Source organism: Apostichopus japonicus, chromosome 13, assembly GCF_037975245.1.
Source record: "Apostichopus japonicus isolate 1M-3 chromosome 13, ASM3797524v1, whole genome shotgun sequence".
Lineage (NCBI taxonomy): Eukaryota > Metazoa > Echinodermata > Holothuroidea > Aspidochirotida > Stichopodidae > Apostichopus > Apostichopus japonicus.
The window spans coordinates 25,993,295-26,012,646 of record NC_092573.1 but is presented as its reverse complement, the minus strand read 5'-3'; the positions used below and the strand labels follow the sequence as shown (position 1 = coordinate 26,012,646).

At 34.8% G+C, this 19,352-nt stretch overlaps 1 protein-coding gene across 1 annotated transcript in view; it reads left to right on the top strand.

The window, feature by feature from the left end:
• The first annotated feature begins 9,762 nt into the window (after positions 1-9,762).
• The window catches only part of LOC139979037 (uncharacterized), a 31,917-nt gene continuing 22,327 nt past the window's right edge, over positions 9,763-19,352 (top strand). Inside the window, exons 1-6 of the mRNA XM_071989674.1 lie at positions 9,763-9,919; positions 13,932-14,186; positions 16,595-16,749; positions 17,275-17,545; positions 18,065-18,148; positions 18,947-19,044. Coding sequence (XP_071845775.1) covers positions 13,998-14,186; positions 16,595-16,749; positions 17,275-17,545; positions 18,065-18,148; positions 18,947-19,044 — 797 coding nt within the window. The 5' untranslated portion in view covers positions 9,763-9,919; positions 13,932-13,997. The remainder of the gene's footprint in view (positions 9,920-13,931; positions 14,187-16,594; positions 16,750-17,274; positions 17,546-18,064; positions 18,149-18,946; positions 19,045-19,352) is intronic.

Genomic DNA, 19,352 nt, shown 5'->3' with positions numbered 1-19,352 from the left:
TATATATATATATATATATATATATATATATATATATATATATATATATATATATATATATATATATATATATATAGATGAAATGTATGCATATTTAGTAATAGTTGCATTCAAGTGTTGATTCATGTTAGTTTGGTGTGCCACAAGGCAAAGTTGTTTTCATGAAGTTTCATGTCGTGAGGAAGAAATTCATCAGTTGAGGAAAGTAATTTTTGAATTTATATAAAGAGTGGTTTGATATTCCATATTTGTTTTATAATTTCATTAAGCTACTCACTAGTGACAAACTCATAGACTATGGGATTACTGAATGTGTGTGTGAACGTGTTTAAAAAGGTTTGTGCGAGTTTGTACGAATAGTATCTACCAGTTCTTAGAGATCACTGCCACGTATGTCAAAATATGTGTAATCAAATTGTATATATACTGTGTTAAAAATATTTAAAGATGTCAGCCAGAACCCAGATTTTGTGTAAGCTTTATCTGGATTAAATGTGACATTTTATATTGACACCTTCCTCCATCTGATTTTGAATATCACTCACAAAGTTCTTCTTGAAATATTTTACTTTTGCTTGTACACCGAGAATCACTGAAAGCCTTTTCCAGAAATACACCTGCATATCAACCAGAGATCTCCCAGGAATTATCCGTGTATATAGGTTGGTTCTTTTGTAAATGTTAAATGTCTAATTTGTGTAAGTGATGTGGGTGATAGATAACCCAGTTGATACTAGTAGCATGATAAGGAAATAACTGACAAGATCAGATTCATTGTTCTACCAACTACTTCATCAGAAATAATATGTGTATTACGTGACAATTTGTTATCAAACTGGTAGATGTGCATTAAGTACTAGGGCTATATTGGCTCTAAAAACTGAATGAAATTATTTCTTATCATCTTGTACAACTAGTGTAATTTTTTAATTTTTATTTTGTACGGTGACAGCACACATACTCTTAAGATTGGTAATGTGCTTATTCTTGAAGCGTGCAATTCATTTCAGTTCCAAGACTAAATGTGGAGGTAAACAAAAATGTCAGAATGGATTTCGTCTGTGTCAAATATTTACTTAACAGGACAGAATGTGAGATTTAATGATGAAGTTTGAGTGTTTCCCCTCATACCATCACCTCTCCAAGGTACAAATGTGTATTTGCTGCATCCTTTGGACATAAAAAACAAAAACAATTATTGTTAATTTGCCCATTTGATAGTGGCCTTTTGACATATGCAAGCATTCATTACTGCAAAACACAAGGTATTGGTAGGTGTTTTAACAGACATGGGTGATTTGACATATTCAACAACAAAAATCAGAAAAAAGGGGGTGATCTTCCTGCATTGAGTCTAATATTTTATCGAATTGCATTTGTCCTGGAATGGCATTTGTCCTGGAATTATAATTCTTTGTTCCTAATGAATGGTATGTATGAAAATAAGTATTATGTTTTAATTTTGATGCTAAAACTGATCTTTTATTGTGAGTTTGTGTTTTCTAGCAATCATAGAGCCAGACTGTATTAGTCCGCTCTCAATGTCACTTCTGTTGCCAAAACTTCAAGAATCATTGTAACTAGAATGCAGATCCATGACAATGTCAAATCCATATCAATGACGTAAGTCTTGCGAGTTTGTTAACAATTGAATCAAGTGCGATGGACACATTACTGTATGTTACTATACTGTCACAAATAGTGTACTCTGAAAATGAAAAAAAAAAAAAGGGTGACTTAATTTGTTAATATTTCTCACGAAAGAGATCTTAAGTCAAAGTAACATTAGTTTTATTAGAATTTATGAAAACTTCAGAAAACTTGTCATCATTTGGAAGTGAGGATAAAACCAATGTGTGGCTCTGACTTACCTGTCTCCTCACAGCCATAGTACCCTGACTCTATTCCAGTGGTGTTTAGAGTGATGATCAGGTAATCTTTTAGTTTCAGCCATAGTACCCTGACTCTATTCCAGTGGTGTTTAGAGTGATGATCAGGTAATCTTTTAGTTTCAGCCATAGTACCCTGACTCTATTCCAGTGGTGTTTAGAGTGATGATCAGGTAATCTTTTAGTTTCAGCCATAGTACCCTGACTCTATTCCAGTGGTGTCTAATGTGATGATCAGGTAATCTTTCAGTGCTGTTCTCATTGTGTAATCAACAGTTGGTTGCAATTCTTTTTGCACAGTTTCTTATTCATACTTCAAACAGACAGCCAAAGATAATTGAGGCAAGAGAGATGTTTGGCACCACCGTAACTGTGGGAGGATATTAAATTTTGGTCAAGCTGATGTTAATTAAATTGATGTTAATTAAATTCCATGTCGGGAGAGACAAAGTAACTGTTTGTTCTGATAGGGATATGTTGGGTTATAAGTGGCAGGTACATGATGACTTTATGAGAAAATGATGTGTTAATAATCGTGTGACTATGTTGTCCTGTTATAACTATCCACAGTTTGCCTTTATCTCTTAAATCTGAAGTTATAGCCTGTTAGAGACGTTGGTTATTTCAAAATGTTGACGGAATTTAAATCGATGTTAATGAAAAGGACAGTCATGGTTAGACACATATCGTTGTTTATTCTCTCGTTAAAGGAAGTGGAAATTAAAAGGTGGTAAACATATTGGTTTCAGTGAAGAGTGACAATCTCAAATTTTAAATTCTACATTTTTGGCAACAATATAATTTGTATTATTTTGCTGTACTGTTACCTCTCACTGCCAACTTTGAAGCAGCAATTTCTGGCTTCAGGTTTAACTCAAGTTAAGAGTTCTTGCAACTGCTAGAAGCTCTTCACAGTAATGTTCATATGATAAGAAAGTAGGTTGTAATGCTTCAGAGAAATACTATAATTAATAACTTTGTCGCTAAAATTATTCCAAAGTTATTTCCCCCCCCCCCCCCCCATACTTCTATAGCACATGAATGAAGAAGTTAGAGGTTGGAGAAGTTGCATGGAATTATGTAACATTTCAAACTTGAGTTTGTATCCCTGATTAGGGATAACAAAGTAACATCTTGTATTATGTAACATTTAAAACTTGGGTTTGTATCCCTGATAAGGGATGACAAAGTAACATCTTGTATTGAGGATGAATTCACCCAAATGTATTGAAACATGTTGTGGGCCTTTGTGATATGTGTGTGTGATAATCAAGTTAATTGATTGCTAAAGTTTTTAGAGTTTCATCCCACAGAGTTTGATACAGACCAGATCTGATTATCAGTGAATATCTGTGGTGCTAAATGCCATATAAAAATAAAGATTGTTCCTTATGAAATTTTCAAAGGATAAAGATGAAATTATATTTTGACTAGTCGAGAAAAAAAGAAAAGATAATATTCATAGCAAGTAAATATGTAACCAGACACAGAACATGAATCCAATTGACTTGTTATCAAAATATTCAATCTACATTCAATTGATTTAATATGGAATGTCAATTAAAAATATTACATTAAAATAACAAAGTTGAGTTTGTCAGGTGTACATCCATCCTGTACAGGGCAATTGGTTTGTAATCCATTTTTTGGGGCAAAAAGAAAAAAAAATCATCTTGCTTATTAGTTTGGGTCATTTTAGAATGTCATCAAACTTTACATTAATATTTTCAAAGGTTTGTCATTAGATTGTATCTATTATCTTTATTTGTCGATAGTTGTGATATTTGCAATTATTTAGTCATCCCCTGCCTGTAGCCTTGTAGCTATTCACATCATAATTATCTAACATTCAAACGTTAACATGTTCTTCTCACATTAGTAACTTTGCTATAGTTTAGGTAATAATAAGAATATAAATAAAAAAATGCTATCTTTTAGATTTCATGCAATTTGAACATTCCTTATGTAAAAAGACAAATGTACATACTTCATCTAATAGGAGGTGCACATGTGTTCAATTTCTCAAACACAGTGCATCCAGTCTGGTAATTTTGTTGTTAATTTGAATTTGTTTAGTTGTACAGAAGTGTTTGCCTCATTTACTGAGAGAGTGCCAATGGTTGTAACTTCACTGTCACAATGTACACATATCCTTTGCAGTTTTCGTTCCAAATGGAACGATGATGTAATTACCATGTGACAGACCACATGATTACCAACGGCTATGCTCTAAAAGAAATCGTTGACATGCTGGTAGTAGGGAGAGGAAGATTAATATTCCAAATGGCCAATTCTGTCTCTCCATTTACCTGATGAGACCCAGTTGGCTCTGTTGTTTACTTTGATGGAGATGGTGAAGGACAGTACGTGGTAACATTTCATAGACGTAAATATCACTGTTTACTGAACAAGGAACTAATCTGAGGGTAGCTGTCGCCAGCAGACAGTTCACAGCTGTTAAGGGTGAATGTCTTGTATAGTAACCACGGGTTGATATTGTGTGTGAGGTACTCGCCACAAACTTATATTATTAATATGTTGAATAGACAGCTTTATTTTTGTAAAGAGAGTTAAAACTATTACAGTGTTGTAATTGTAATAGTTTGTGGAATTGATTAACTTCCAATGACAATGAGTTAAGGTTAAGTCCTCTTTCATTCTAGTGGGTGTAAGTAAAAGGTTGTAAAATGCCTGTTTTTTGTTTGTTTGTGTTGTAGTGTTGAAACAGGATCTCTTTTCATTAGAATGTTTTGTATTGAATATATCTACCATAGAGCAGTATGTACAGGTACTCTGCATATGTAGAGTAGTAAACTGCATGCGGTGAACTTTATGAACACATTGAGAAGTGTTTGTTTAGTTGTTTACAGGGTAGTGAATATTAGGTAGCAGCAGTTTTGAAAGTAACACTCTATACTTCCTGTGGACATAATGCCTTAAGTTCACTCTGACACACACAAGTTCCAAACATATCTGGATCGGGTGTATTAGCAAAGGCATGTCAAGAGTCCACTTAAATCAAGGAAATTGTCAAATAAAACCAACATTTTAAAAGGATGACTATAAAGGCAGAACTTTAGTGTTGATATGTCATATATAGCAAACTTTTAGAGTACAAACAAGTTCAAAAGATTGATAAACATAGCAAGAAAGAGGTCATACTATGGTAGGAATGGAATCCAATTTATTATAGATTTAAAAAGAATACAAATGATTTTAGTGTACATACTTTATTTTAAACAATATTTCATTCTTGTTTTATGATTGTGTTTGTATATTGTTGTAAGTGTACAGTTTATAGTGCACAATGAAATTGGTCTGAAGTAAAAGACACATGTTTCACTCATGTTTGGTACAAAATGGAACCCTTACCACTGAGAGAAGCTGTTCCTTACACAAACCCCCCTCCCCCATGAAACAGCTGCAGTAATAAAAAGAAGAAGTGAAACTGGTGGTTAAAATGTTATTGTTGTAATCTGCTAGTTAAGTCAATCTTCTGGTTAAAAGCATAGAACTTGCTAAAGTTATAAGTGCTTCACATCTGAAGAGAATAAAACATGACTGAAGAACCTGTTACCAGTACAATTTGAAAATAGTGATGATATTTGTATCTTGTACTTCATTTCTCCTGGGAATGAGTGAAACACCAGATCCAAATACCACACAAACTTCATTTGATGATCTGTGCCAGTTACCTTATGTTTTTCCTGCTGTAATGCTGCACAGACTATTACTTTGCCAGCTTTGTGTCTGGTTAATAATAACATTTCCAAAATATGCAGAACATTTTGATATTGAACCTAGGAGTGCAAAGCCCTTGATGAAACAAAAGTGAGTGAGATCAACTGATTAGGTATTAATCTATTCCTGATATTATTATTATTTTTGGATTGTAAATGGAAATGATTTACCAGATGTAACAAGAAAGAAAGTGAAGTAGAAATCTGAGAGCATTTAACATACTTAAAGAATGTTATATAAATAGAAGGTTATACTTAAAACTTGTCAAACCTACCTGGTGTCTTGTTACAGAAAGTAGCTAGTTCTTTGGGCAAATGTATAATCTCCTTACACTTCAAAATATTTGTACAACACTTTCATTAGTTTGTGAATTGTGTTGATGATTAAGACAGTAATTAGTTTGTGTTTTATATGTCACAATGCTGAGACAAGTCTTTCAGTTAATACCAAAACAAACATCATTACTTAACGTGTAAGTCTTCACTACTTTCAATGGGTATGTACGTGCCTATGGGTTTTGTCCTAATTTGCATATAAAATTCAGGTGGAGGTTGTTATTGGCAGGCAAGGTCAACTACCGACTAATTGCAGCTTTTTTATGTGCTGGAAGAAATAGTTCATTACATATTTGTTTTATTGGACATTGCACTTTTAACCCTGTTTAGGCAAATGCACCTATTGGCATGGTTATATATAATAGCATCAGTGAGCCACACAACGGGTTTCCTTTAAGCTTAATTGCTGATTACAAGTTTCCACACTCTGGAGATGTCAGTTAGATTGTGTCATTTCAAGGAATATTTAACTGAGGAGGTATTTACAGGTCTTCAGGATCTGTGTCAATGATGAACCTGCAGATGCAGTAATTTATTCCAAATAGTTCAATATTAATTTCAGGTCAAGTTTTATTTCCACCACAACAGAGAGTTTGATGTGATCCATTTTGTGGTCGATCTAAAATTAACTTGATCAAGATTTCTACTTTTAACAAATGTCACGGAGTTCTTGTTTCTCTATGTTTTTTAAAAAATCTATTTACACTATTATGGAGATATAAATGTTCACATTTTGTCATTTTATTTTTGTAAAGCTATTCCATTTTAAAGTAAATAATATCGATACGTATCTTTCCCACCGTTCCCTGGAATGCCTTTCATAATTTGTGGGCACCTTGACTGGAATTATGTGTGAAAATGATATAAAATGTGTCACCAATGTTACTGGACCTCAAAGAAAGTGACTACCAGTAGGATCATTTACCAAATCCTAGTCTTTTCTTGGAAGCATGTTTTACATTTACCTCAATTGCAAGATCCTATGGCCCTAAATGCTTCTAGAGTGTTCTCACTGCCAGTCTGTCTTGGTTTAGGAGGAGGAGGGGAGGAAGGAAAGAAAGAAATCAGAGGTGGGGGGGGGGGTTGGTCTGTTGGGATGTTAAATCCAAGGGCTTCAAGTACCGAGAAGTAATTGCTACCTCTGGTGTGAAGCATAATGTTTCCAAATTGTTAGCAATGAATGGTTCGCCTTGCTGATCAGCTCATTGATCACAAAACATGTTGAATTCTGTTAGTTGGCTACATATATTAATACTTATGGTATAATAGTTAAGTGAAGACCAGTATGAATTTATAGCTGTTATTTGTGGCCAGGTCAAAGAGAAGAAGAAGTTGTAGCATAACAGACAATTCTTGATTCGGAATGGTCTCATGTAAGGCTTTGAAATGTTTCATCACATGTCAAATCTGCGGGTTAGTCTTCAGCTAATGTGGTGTTTCTAGATTTCAGTGTATCGAAATAAGATGAATGGTCACTACTTTATCTTAACCTGTCTGAATCTATGTCAAACTGTTCTTGGTCTATTGTTTTCATGTTAGTTCAGCCTTTCATAGGAGGTGTGGCTAGGACTCATGTAGAACTAAAGGTCTGGAAAAGTTCTTATCGTCGTTAAGAATGTAGACGACTGGCAGCTGATTACAGCTTCTTGCATTATAGAGAGGAAATACTTTGTTGTGTTTCTACTGAATTGTGCACTGAAGACACATGAGAGAAATGCAGGTGATTTGGAATTGCATTTGATTAGCAGAAGTTAATTGTTTGCTTTAATATACCAACAAAGGACTGCTTGGCCCACAATGTAGATAATTACAGATTACTTAACACTTCCTGAGTACTTTACAACATCTGTCTTTCTCAGAGCAACAAATAGTGAAATGAATGATGAGAACTGACATACCAGTTAGAAATTGGTTTCTTGTTGTCATAAGCACATTTGCTGTACCATAGTTGGGCAGTTATTATAATTTAATCTTCATTAGAGCATGTGTAGTAATATGTATTGGCCATATGAATTTGTGGGGGTTAATTTTTATGCCTGTTTATTATCACAGTATTGATACAAGGTGCTAAGAAGAGTCTTTCGAACTAAACAGATCTTAGAAGCATGCAGTCACGTATAATATGCTTGTCATGGTTTTAGGAAAAAACAACCCATAAGCAATATCTTGTATGAATATGTTATTGATGATAATTATGTTGTTGGGGGTCCTGTGTGCCAGTAAGTACAGACTGTCTTACTTCCATACCCATTGCATCAGAGAAGAGTCACATTAAAGTGTTAATGGCATACAGAGGTAGTATATGAAACTTCACAAAGAAATGTTATCCCATACACTACAAACTGTATTAATTGTAGTAGTAATAGTGTATTGCTATTCTATGTTTTATGGCTCTATACATGTAATGTTGATGATCCCTGCATTCCTATTGTATGAGTGTTGTTATTAATTATATCATCATTGCTAGTTAGTATTCAGAGTTTCCACTGTAACGTTGTTGTCCATTGTAAATTCTTGTCTATGTCATTTAGTCCAATAAAACATATTTCATTACAGCAGATATGCCTGTTTGGTCATTGTGTGGACTCTGTTCAAGCTATTTACTTCAGTGGTGATGGATAACTGTCTAGGGGCAATGGAGGGGAGATAAGGGAAATGGGTACATGGATCCCTTCACTCCTCCCTCCCTGCCCCTTTTCTCCATGTCCTTCCTGCCAGTCCCTTCCTCCCACCCCTTCCCCTCCCTCGAAGAAAACCAGAAGTTGAATGATTCAATCAATGCAGTAATTATGCTTCTAATGAACCTGTCAATGTGGCATTGATTTCATTACCGACACTGCACTGCATGCAGGCAAGTTACTGTGACTGCATGAATTCAAAACGACAATTTTAACGAAGGAAGATCCAGAGTTTGCCCTATTCGTTTACACACCGAGACTACAGTGACCTGCAGGCTTGAAATTGGATGGGGTGGGATGGGCTTCACAACCAATTTCAATTTGGGTTGCAATTGCTGGAGTATCCCTCTTGGAACATTATCTGAAGGCTATCTTGAATATATAAGCAAAGGTCAAATTGTGGTTCCAAACCGCAGCTAGAAAGACCAACAAATTTTCTTTAGCAACACATGCATTTCACTGAATATATCTATGAGACAAATTGTTTGTGTTGCATTTTTCACCTTGAAGAAATGTGTTTGAAGTTAATTATTCAGCCTCATTGCCTTCAGATCTCTCTTATCACTGGCTATTTTGCTTCTACCCTGTTAATTTGACTCCCTCTGTCATTAATGTCAGTCACAAGTATCAGGCTTATACAACTTCATTTTAGATTTAACCGTACGATCTGTTGTTCGGATTGATCTTGTTTATCTTGTAGACGTGTGTGTCAACAGTTTAACAATTCATGCCACATAAATGGCCATATTGTCAACCAATCATTTGTACAATGAACCGAAACGCCGAAGTTCTAAGCTGCTCAGTGAGATAAAATTTCCCTATAACAGCCTGCCTATGCTGGACTTGCGATATACATTTGCCAATGTTATTGATCAGTGGACTTTTAGAAGGGGGAAGGTCAAAATATATGTGTGAAAATGTACCTTAAAAACTTCTTTTAGGGCTTAATAAATCAGCATAGTGGAATTTTATTGATTTTAATAGGTTGATGTAGTAGCTAAGTAGAAATAAAGATGTACTATGAACAAAAAACATTTCGTAATGAAGTCACAGTACACATCAAATCCCTTTTTTTTATTTGGTGTGATCAAAGTTAAAGACCAACTTCTGTTTGCCCCCCGTAACGTTCAATGATAGCGTCCTTAGTAGCGGTCGTCCGTCCGTAACAAGTTAACGTTATTTTTTCAGGACATGCAATTGCAACTCCTAAAAAGACTGAACGATTCACAATTATGATCACCTTATGATATTAAGCTTCTGACGTCCTACATACCTGGTACGGTTCGTTTTTTCTTCTGATAATCTACGGCTATTTCAAGTAGTCTAGTTTTACTAGTAATATACTAATATTAGTAGTGTACCTAGGCATACATAGCCTAGGCCTAATTTACAAGTTGTACCATAGGCCTGTAGTTAGGCTAGTTGTAACTTGTACTTTGTAAGCCTAGTTGATGCTGACTAACATACATGGTAACATAACTGTTTTGGAGGCCTAACAAGTAACAGTAACAGCTCGAGAACTAAGTTAGATGTATTGACCTACTGATAAGCCAATAGGCGAGAAATACAGCGACTTAATATGCTGTTGCTATTCACATGTAGGCTAGCCTACTGTTCTACTGTCTTGTCTATTCCAATAACATGGGATTGAAACTAGGCTAGATATTGGCCCTGGTGTGGCTAACACTGATTTAGTGGCAGTGAATAATTTAGTGTTCAAATTTTGTGTATGAAGGATTTGTCTCTAATAAAATACTATGGTTCCTATCAACAAATAGTGCTGTACATCTTTGCACTTGCATAGCATTTTGTGATGTGATACCTGATAAATTATTCCCTGGGCTAATGCTATTATACTTCAGCCATGACAGGTGCTGAAGAATAGAATTCTTGCAGTTATACTTTTCAAACATCAGCATTATTTTACTAACGCTCTGTACAGTAACCATGGTGTCCTTAGAGTTATTGATATTCATATTCTGAAAGGTCTACAGATAGCTATTCATGAATAACATTGTCCTAATCACTTTTATAGGCATTAGAAATAATGTAAGTAGTTGTTACTCCCATCAAAATCCATTAAACTTGACCATTTTACAAGTCTTTTCTCAATTCTAGTTTTATTTATATGAATAAACATTAGGTAGCCCATGGATATTTACAGAGAGTGACTGCCTAATTTCTGTTATTTTATCCCTATGTTTTCAAAGACACTGATCACAGGTTTGTGGTCTAAGGCAAATTTTTGAAATAGTTTATTGTCTTCTTTGAAAAGAGGAACATCACATTATTCAAATGATATATGTGGGCTTGTAATTAGGGTTTTTTCAACTGATAATCAAGGTTTATCGGCAATACAGGTTGGTTATCTTGGGACAAACCATGTAGATATTCCAGGTTTAATCAGTCAATAATCTAAGATTTTTGGCTCAAGCCAAGCAGATATCCTATTACAGATGATATCCTACCAACTGGTAAGATGGCTCTAGCACTTAGTCATTTTAGCCATGATAAGTTAGTCTTAACTTTAAGTACTGTAGCATTAAATCTCATCAGGTCTTGGCTACTGTACAGCATGTTATGACTAGTAAAGGCTAAGCTTATTTATAAATTAGACACCTTAATGTCATGAGAATTGATAAGATGTGTTTTGACTCTACTCACCCATTCATGGTTCAGACCGTAAACACATCTGGAAGAAGGATTGTTTTTTCCCAGCACAAATTTATTACTTCAAGTAAGATGTTTGCTTATATTTTGAGTTGGCAAATTTTTCCCTAAGTGTCTTAGCAAATGCTATAATTGTAGATTTGTGTCATTTGAAAATACTTGCAAAGCAATTTATTCCTAGGGAAGACAATTTTGAAGAAAAGGTCAGTAGTTTCAGTAGATTAACAGTTGTCTGGTAAACTTGAACGTTTAACAGTTAATGAGCTGTGATTTCTCATCGATGTATTCATTAGAGGTACAGGATGTTCCTGTTTGCGCCAATAGTCATATATCATGAGGAGTTACAAAATCATAAATTTTGCTGAAATAACAATTCTTTTGAAAACTATTCCAGACTACTGGCAACATGTTACATCTTTTCCTCTGAGAAACTGACCCCATTACACTTACCCCCTTGGGCTGGCCCCTTCTCCATCTCAACAAGAAATATTGCTTCTAGGTCACATGTATGGTCCTGACAACTCGTCCATCTTAATTTGTCAATCCAGGAACAAGGACCAAATATTTGGAAGTTATGGTCTCATCTTGGACAACTTTTAAAAAGGAACTATTGGTCATGGTATCATTGATTTCCCTTGTAGATTGGATGTTATAATCATGAACTGATTCTGCAGGTGACTTCCTGTCAAACATTGATTGTGTAAACCTGACAATTTTGTAGTTTTTGTGGACTCAATCCCTCAAAGCAGGAATCCTTTTCAAGTACTTTGCAGGTCCCCACATTACTTGCATTCTACATATTCATATTACAGTTTACACATTGAAGCTGATAACCTGTAACATTGAAAGCTATATTTATTATATTATATGTAAGCTCCATCCAGAATCTACTTTAGCAGTTAATACTTGCTTTTAAGTTCTTTTGGAAAATTTGTCTTCTTGAAAGTGTTGCTATCGAACAGACAGACATCATTCAGGATTATATGAAGGCCACACGAAAAATTCTAGGAAGCAACCGTTGTTCCAGAATACTGTGCAAATATATATATATATATATATATATACATATATATATATATATATATATATATATATATATATATATATATTTGCACAGTATTCTGGAACAACGGCTGCTTCCTAGAATTTTTCGTATATATATATATATATATATATATATATATATATATATATATATATTTATATATTTATACATATATATTACCATTGATTGGGACTTTTGCCAATTTTGCCAGGCTATGAATTAAAATTTATAAACGTCATTGCTGTTGCACAATTTGTAACCACTGATTCCAGGGTTGCTGGTGGTTTTACACTACATTGTAGATCTGTGGTAAATTTGAAGTATCTATTAAATCTCCATTGTTCAACTTTTAAAGATTCCTCTTTTCCTTTCATTTTCTATTTCAGTGAGAATCATGTTTAATTGTACCTTTCATGGTCATTCGCTATGAACTTGCTACCTCTATTTATGTTAATTCAGGATGGACAAGGATGCTAAAAAACACATTGAATCTGGGAATACCAGGGTCCTTAGTTTCACATTGGAAACATGTTTTGAAAAGCTTTAATTTGTTAAAATTATTTTCACTACAGGTTTATTTTGTTGCATCTGATTTCCACTGCAAATAAATGATCTTTTGTGCTCTCTTTCACAATTTATTGTGTAAAGATAGTAATTGTTGTCAAGCACTCTCTTGCTTTGTCTGTGACCTCATATTTGTACCAGATTTAGTCTTTCTCCTGACATTTTGTTTATCATGACAATTGATATTCATTTCATGCATATGTATGTATCAAGTAAACAATCACATCAAATTGCAAGGTTTCCACCGTTAATGTGAAATCAATGGCTTGTTCCAGATAGCTAGAGGAGCCAATGTTATGGTCCAAGACTAATAGGGCCTTGCCCCAAAAAAGTTTTGCAACAAATGTTCTTGTTTCTGCAATATTTTTCTCACTTTATCACAAGAAAAATAAAATGCTGCAGAAACAAGAACAAGAAATAGTTGTAGGCACAAGAAAGACATATTTTCAAAAATGAGGAAAGAAAGTAGCAGAAATTAGAACCCTGTTTTTTGTGGGGGGGGGGGGGGGGCATTGCCCAATAGCCTTCCATACCATTTGAATATTTCCTTTTCCTTTGTTTTTCAAACATGCTTCAAGACATATCTAACAACCAATTTCATTTCCAAATGTTTCAATTTCAACATCCAGTTGTAAAATTGATGTATGATATGCATATATGCTATTGCATAGCCATGGCCTATGATAATTAAATTGATAATATAAATAACATTTACTTAAAAGCTAAATTCTACTGTGCTAAAGTGACAACAATATTCCATTTATTTTACATAAATTTTTTTCTTCATTGTAGCTCATGTAAGCACCATGTTCGTTGAATTCATTTCATGGGTTTTTGTAGTGTGTTTGGATTTAAATTACTCTGAATGTTCAACCAGTAAGAAGTGCAGTACTCTTTACTTCATGAAGGGATTAGGGAAGTTAAAATGGGAAAGTTTTGTAATTAATTCCATTCATTTCTATTTAACCCTAAGCTAATACTAATTAATTGCATTCTTTTCATGGTCTAGGACATATAAAGGAGGAGGAGAGTGACTGCTGTGCTGTAGCTTAACCTGAGAGTATAGGCATGCAGGATGCAGAGAAGTAGTTCTCCGTATGTTGGTCGTAGTCTCCATGGAGTCATCTCAGATCATAGTCCTTCCTCCTATCGCCAGTCACCTGTGCCTTCCATGTTTGACCAAGAGTCTGTGTTGGGTATTACTAACAATGCTGATACAAGCTTTGAACTTATGTCTGCTGCCCAGCTGAGGGAACAGTTAAGGGTGGGTATACCCAGTGTGTATGTACAGTAGTACAACATTTTAACTTTTCTGACCGGGTTTATTCTACAGATCTATGTATTATGTTAAAGGGATATTCTGGTGGTTGATTGTTGTTTACTTAATCAAAATGCTGGCAATTTTTTGCATGTGGAGATCAAAAGCCAAATCCTTCTGGCAATTTTTATGTTGCGAAGATATATGAAATTTGTCAAATTTGGTGGTATTTTGTGTGTGTATCTGGCTTTAAGTGAATGATATAGTTATCAATTCAAATAAAGATGATATTGTTTTACTCTATGATATGGAACACACTTACTCTCAGTCCGGGAAAATAATATATTTTTTACAAAAGAGGTACATTTTGATGAAATTGTATCTATAGAGAACCTTGACAGCTACATGTATCACATATCAAGGATAACTCAATCAGAAACCTATAAGAGAGAGCAAAGCAAAGCTTGTGAAAAGCATTAGTCATTATGACACATCCAGCTGTGATCCACCCCACTGAAGAACTGAGGGTTTCAGCCAGTCAAAATACTTACAATTCAATCAAACTATATCTTGAGTTAGGTACAAGATATTGAGATGGTGGGTGGGGGGGGGGGGGCTTTCAATTAATAGTGTTGAATATTTTTTTCTTTCTTCCATGTCGGTGTCAAATTGTCTGCCACGGGAGTATCCTTTATAACAAATCATAAACAATCATTGAATAAAGTCACCATACTTATGATTTGTAAACTGCTAACATCCCTTCAGCATTCAGAGAATCATCCACATTATTTCTGTAGTCATCATTCCTACAGTAAAAACAAGTATTGATTTTATCTAGAAGTAGTGGTCCACACTATTGATTTTACAGCAATTTTCTAGGTACAACTTGGATGCTTTTTCCACAGTACTGTTACTGTATTTGGCTATTTGCCTTATTGTGTCAACATCAAACACAACAACAATGACAGGAAAAAAACTGAGTAATGAATGGAAGATACCTTAATGTCTTTCCGTTTGTTTTTTCCACTCCATTCTGATGAATGTCAGTGGATTATTAACATACTATATTAGTGGATTATTAACATACTATATTAGTGGATGATAAACATACTATATTAGTGGATTATAAACATACTATATTGTAAAATACCACCCTAAGATATCAGTCTAAGAGTTCCATCACAGCTCATCATTTTCTGCAAGCAACTGATGACACAATACATTGGCTAACAACTTAACTAGTAGAGACTTTAATGTTTGGAACTGTTCTTGTGTAAGGAATATAAGCTTACTTTGTTTTAGATTCTGTAGCTACATGTACCTTGGTGAGTATGAAGGTTCACCGAGTTTTTACTCCATTTTAAGGTCAAGATGATTTCACTACCACTCGTTTTCCCAGACTTAGACACGAGAGGGATTTGAGTCACTGTACTATTTCTCCGTTCAGAGAACATTCATAAACAAACTTGTTTGAGGCACTTAATGAATGCCTCAAGTTCAAGAGTGAAAATTAATGACATACATTTCTTTGTTCTTGAGACCGACATGTCCTAGTTTGACGGATACTTTAATTATATAATTAAGATGTTACAATGTCATTTACTCACCCGGAAGTGTAATTAATTACAACATTCAGCTGCTAATCTTGTCATGATTTTGACCCAGTTTCAATTAGAAGTGGGTGGTTATCGTTTACTTGATGCCCTTTACTGCTTGTCAACAGTTTAATTTGCATGGAATTAAAGCATTTAAGAAACTCTTGGTCAAATAGTTTTTGAAACCTACCATATATTTCTGAATATAAGATTGCATATATATAGTGAAATAGTTAGCTGTGGAATACTGTAGTATAGGAGTGAGAACAATGTGTAGATTTATAGAAAATTGTCTACTCTGTCTGTCTCTGTCTCTGTCTGTGTCATTGGGATCAGAACTATGTTACCAACTTCGTTTGGATGCAAAATAAAAGAAAACAAAGTTTAGTTGTTTGAACTAAAAGTTTGATGCACTCTAAGGGGTGGGTTGGTGGTGAGCAGTGTAGGAAGCCTTTCATAATAAAATTTAGGTTTAAGATTAGAACTTTCAAGACATAATACTCAAAGTGTCTAGAGAATGAATTTGGTTGTTTTAAGTAAGCTCTATGTGAAACAAAGATTCAGTATAGATTAAGACCAGTCAATATTGCCAAAAACATTACAACTTTGTTGATTTCAAAATAAAATGAGCAGAATGTGAGGCCTCTCTCCCTTGAAGGAATCATAGATTGATTCCATTACTAAAAATGACCCAAACTCAGCCATAAACTAGAGTGGCTCTAAGTTACATCTTGTTCAGCATGAGACTGTTCTCAACCGATAAATGTCATGTTGCCATGGTAACTGTAGTAGTCAAATCCCCTCTCTCCCTCTCCTCAGAGAGAGCAAAGCAAACGAAAGGACACAGAAGCAGAAGTTGCTGCCTTAAAGCAGAGTACTGGTTCCTTTAGTACCCCTGTTCAAGCTCCCAATCCTTTGTTAAGTAGAGCAAGACTCAATGGGGGTACACAACAGGATTCAGACAGTGGTATTAGGTAAGTTCTCAGGTAACTTTGTAAGATTTCATGACTCTGGTGCTCTTTAATACACGAGTTGTAAGATCATCAATGCCAGCTCCTCTCAAAGAGATAAATCTACTAGTACTTTATTGAATGCAGGAAGTATTGTTTCACTTGACTTCAAGAATCATACAAAAGTTGTACGCATAAAGATGACAATATCAAACATGGCTATCTTCTGTACAATAGATAATAGAAACTTTATAACAAATATATATAAATATATAAATAAGTGAAAATCTAAAGAAAGTATCTCCAGGCATTATAGTATGTTGAAGCAATTAATGTAGCATTATGACAGTAAACCATGGTATTATTTTGGCAACAAATGGTATGCCTGTTACAGTATAATATTATTATGGACCTAATCACCTCCTTAAAGTGACATTAATTTATTTTGCAATGTTATTATTGCTTGGCTTCTACATTGTCTGGCATTCATTATATAATAGTGTTCCATTTTCCCTTTCTGCCCGATGGCGTGTTTGTTTTGTCGTACAGCTACGCACACTCCAATTCTCGGAAGTCCCCTTATCACATGCGACCTCCATCACCAATAGTCAATCCTGATGTGCCTGTTACCAGTTACAACCATGAGAGGGGTGTGCGCCAGTCCTCCCCTGTCAATGGTACTACCTCTAATGATCTTGAGTCATGGATGAATACCCCAGGGTCAGGAGCATTGAAGAACCTAAGGGATGCTATGTATGAAAGCGAACAAAGAAGGCTGGCACTGGTAGAGAAACTTAAAGAAGCACATGAAACACTACAGGTACAAAATATAAATAGGTTAATTATACATATTGACCTGATTTCTAAGTAGTATTTGTTTGTATAGAGGGTATAGCTCAGATAAATAAGTTCATGAAATAGCACAGCTTACAATTTAACTGTTATGAAGACCAGATTCTATATATATAACATCTCATCTTATGTACAGAGAGGATACAGCTCAATTACAATATATCTTGAATCACTACAGGTAAAAGAAGCTATAAGAAGGATATTCTGGTGGCCAAAGCCGATTGCTTAGCAAAATTGCTGAAATGATCGGGGGGGGGGGGGAGGGCACATTGCTAAAATGTTACCAAGTATTGTAGGCTAGGTTGATTCAAGTGCATATGTAGAATAGAAAGGGTATATCGTCATTGGTAAATACCAAAACCAATAAGAGACTCATTACACTTTTCCATGAATATTGAGTCTATGTAATATGATTATTATTACTTCTGTCACTTTATTTACAGGATTAACATAAAGTTACCATTTTCTTTTCATTCTGTGTCCATAGCAACAAACAGACCGACTGATAGTGAGCGAAACCAAACTGAATGATACTCATCACACCTTAGACAGTCTGAATAATGCCAACCAGGTAAGTTCCAAGAATGGAAAACATTCCCTTATCATGAATTGTGGGAAAAGTAAAAAAAAAACAGTGGTAATTGTTCCCCCACCTCCACTCTCACCCACACACTCCTCTTCTTAGGATTCTGACATCACCTTCAAACTTTGTTAATACAAGGTTTCTGCTATTACTATTTTAAACTCTGATAAGAAGAAATTGAGACATTTTACCCTTCGCTTACTTAGTTGAGGAGTTCTTAGTTCTTCAAGTTGGACAAAAGTGTCCAAACGTCTGGTTGAGATGCAAAACATTGGTTTGTAAAATAACCTACAAAAAGTGCTGGGTAAACAGCAAACCATGGGGATTAAATACTTGGCAGTCTGCGAGAACAAAAGAATGCGGTCTCTGTTACAGCAAGTTGCCTATGTTAATGAGGGTAATCCAACGAATAAGCTATGATGGCATCTTTGCCAGATGTTCCACCTGTCTTCTTTACTATTACTGCTTCACATTTCTGACAAAACTATGGTTGTGTTTGTCCCTAACCGCTGTTGTCGATCTTATAATGTCGCTTGCTAAACAGGTAGTCCTTTAATGTCTTTCTTTACCCAATCGGTAATCTTTCAGTCAAATTTGGAAAGACCAACTAAAACAAAACTGTCAGCAAACTGCTTATCCACTAAAGAGCCTGTGTAATAGAATGTGGTCCTTCAGGGTTGTCAACCTCAACAAACTACTAATGTATATAAGTTACTAATAATAAGATCTGAACAAAATGTTTCCAATTTTCTTTCAATTTGATCAAGTTTTTCCTTCTTTGAACAGTCTCTACAAAAGAAGATTTTTGACCTGGAAGAAGGTATGGAACAATCAATGAGTGAGAAAGTTGATTCCATCAAAAACAGAGAACGATTACAGAGCAGGTTAGCTAGCATTGCCTCAAGTTTTCTCATATCCTTTGATGAAAGCACAAATGATTTTTTGCCAAGTTAAGTTTCGTGCCATGTGAATAAGATTGCAAACAAGATAGCTTGTAGTGTTTGTGGCACAACTATTAATGAATATTTTAAGCCTGTTAAATAGTGGGTCTACCTCGATCTAGTCTAGAAGGTTGAAATACAAGAGAACTTGATAACTTCGATTTATTAGTTTTAATATTGGGATTAAATGTACTGGCTAATTGGGCTCTACAGTGTTTCTACACTGGGCGCCAACATGTTGACCCTGATCT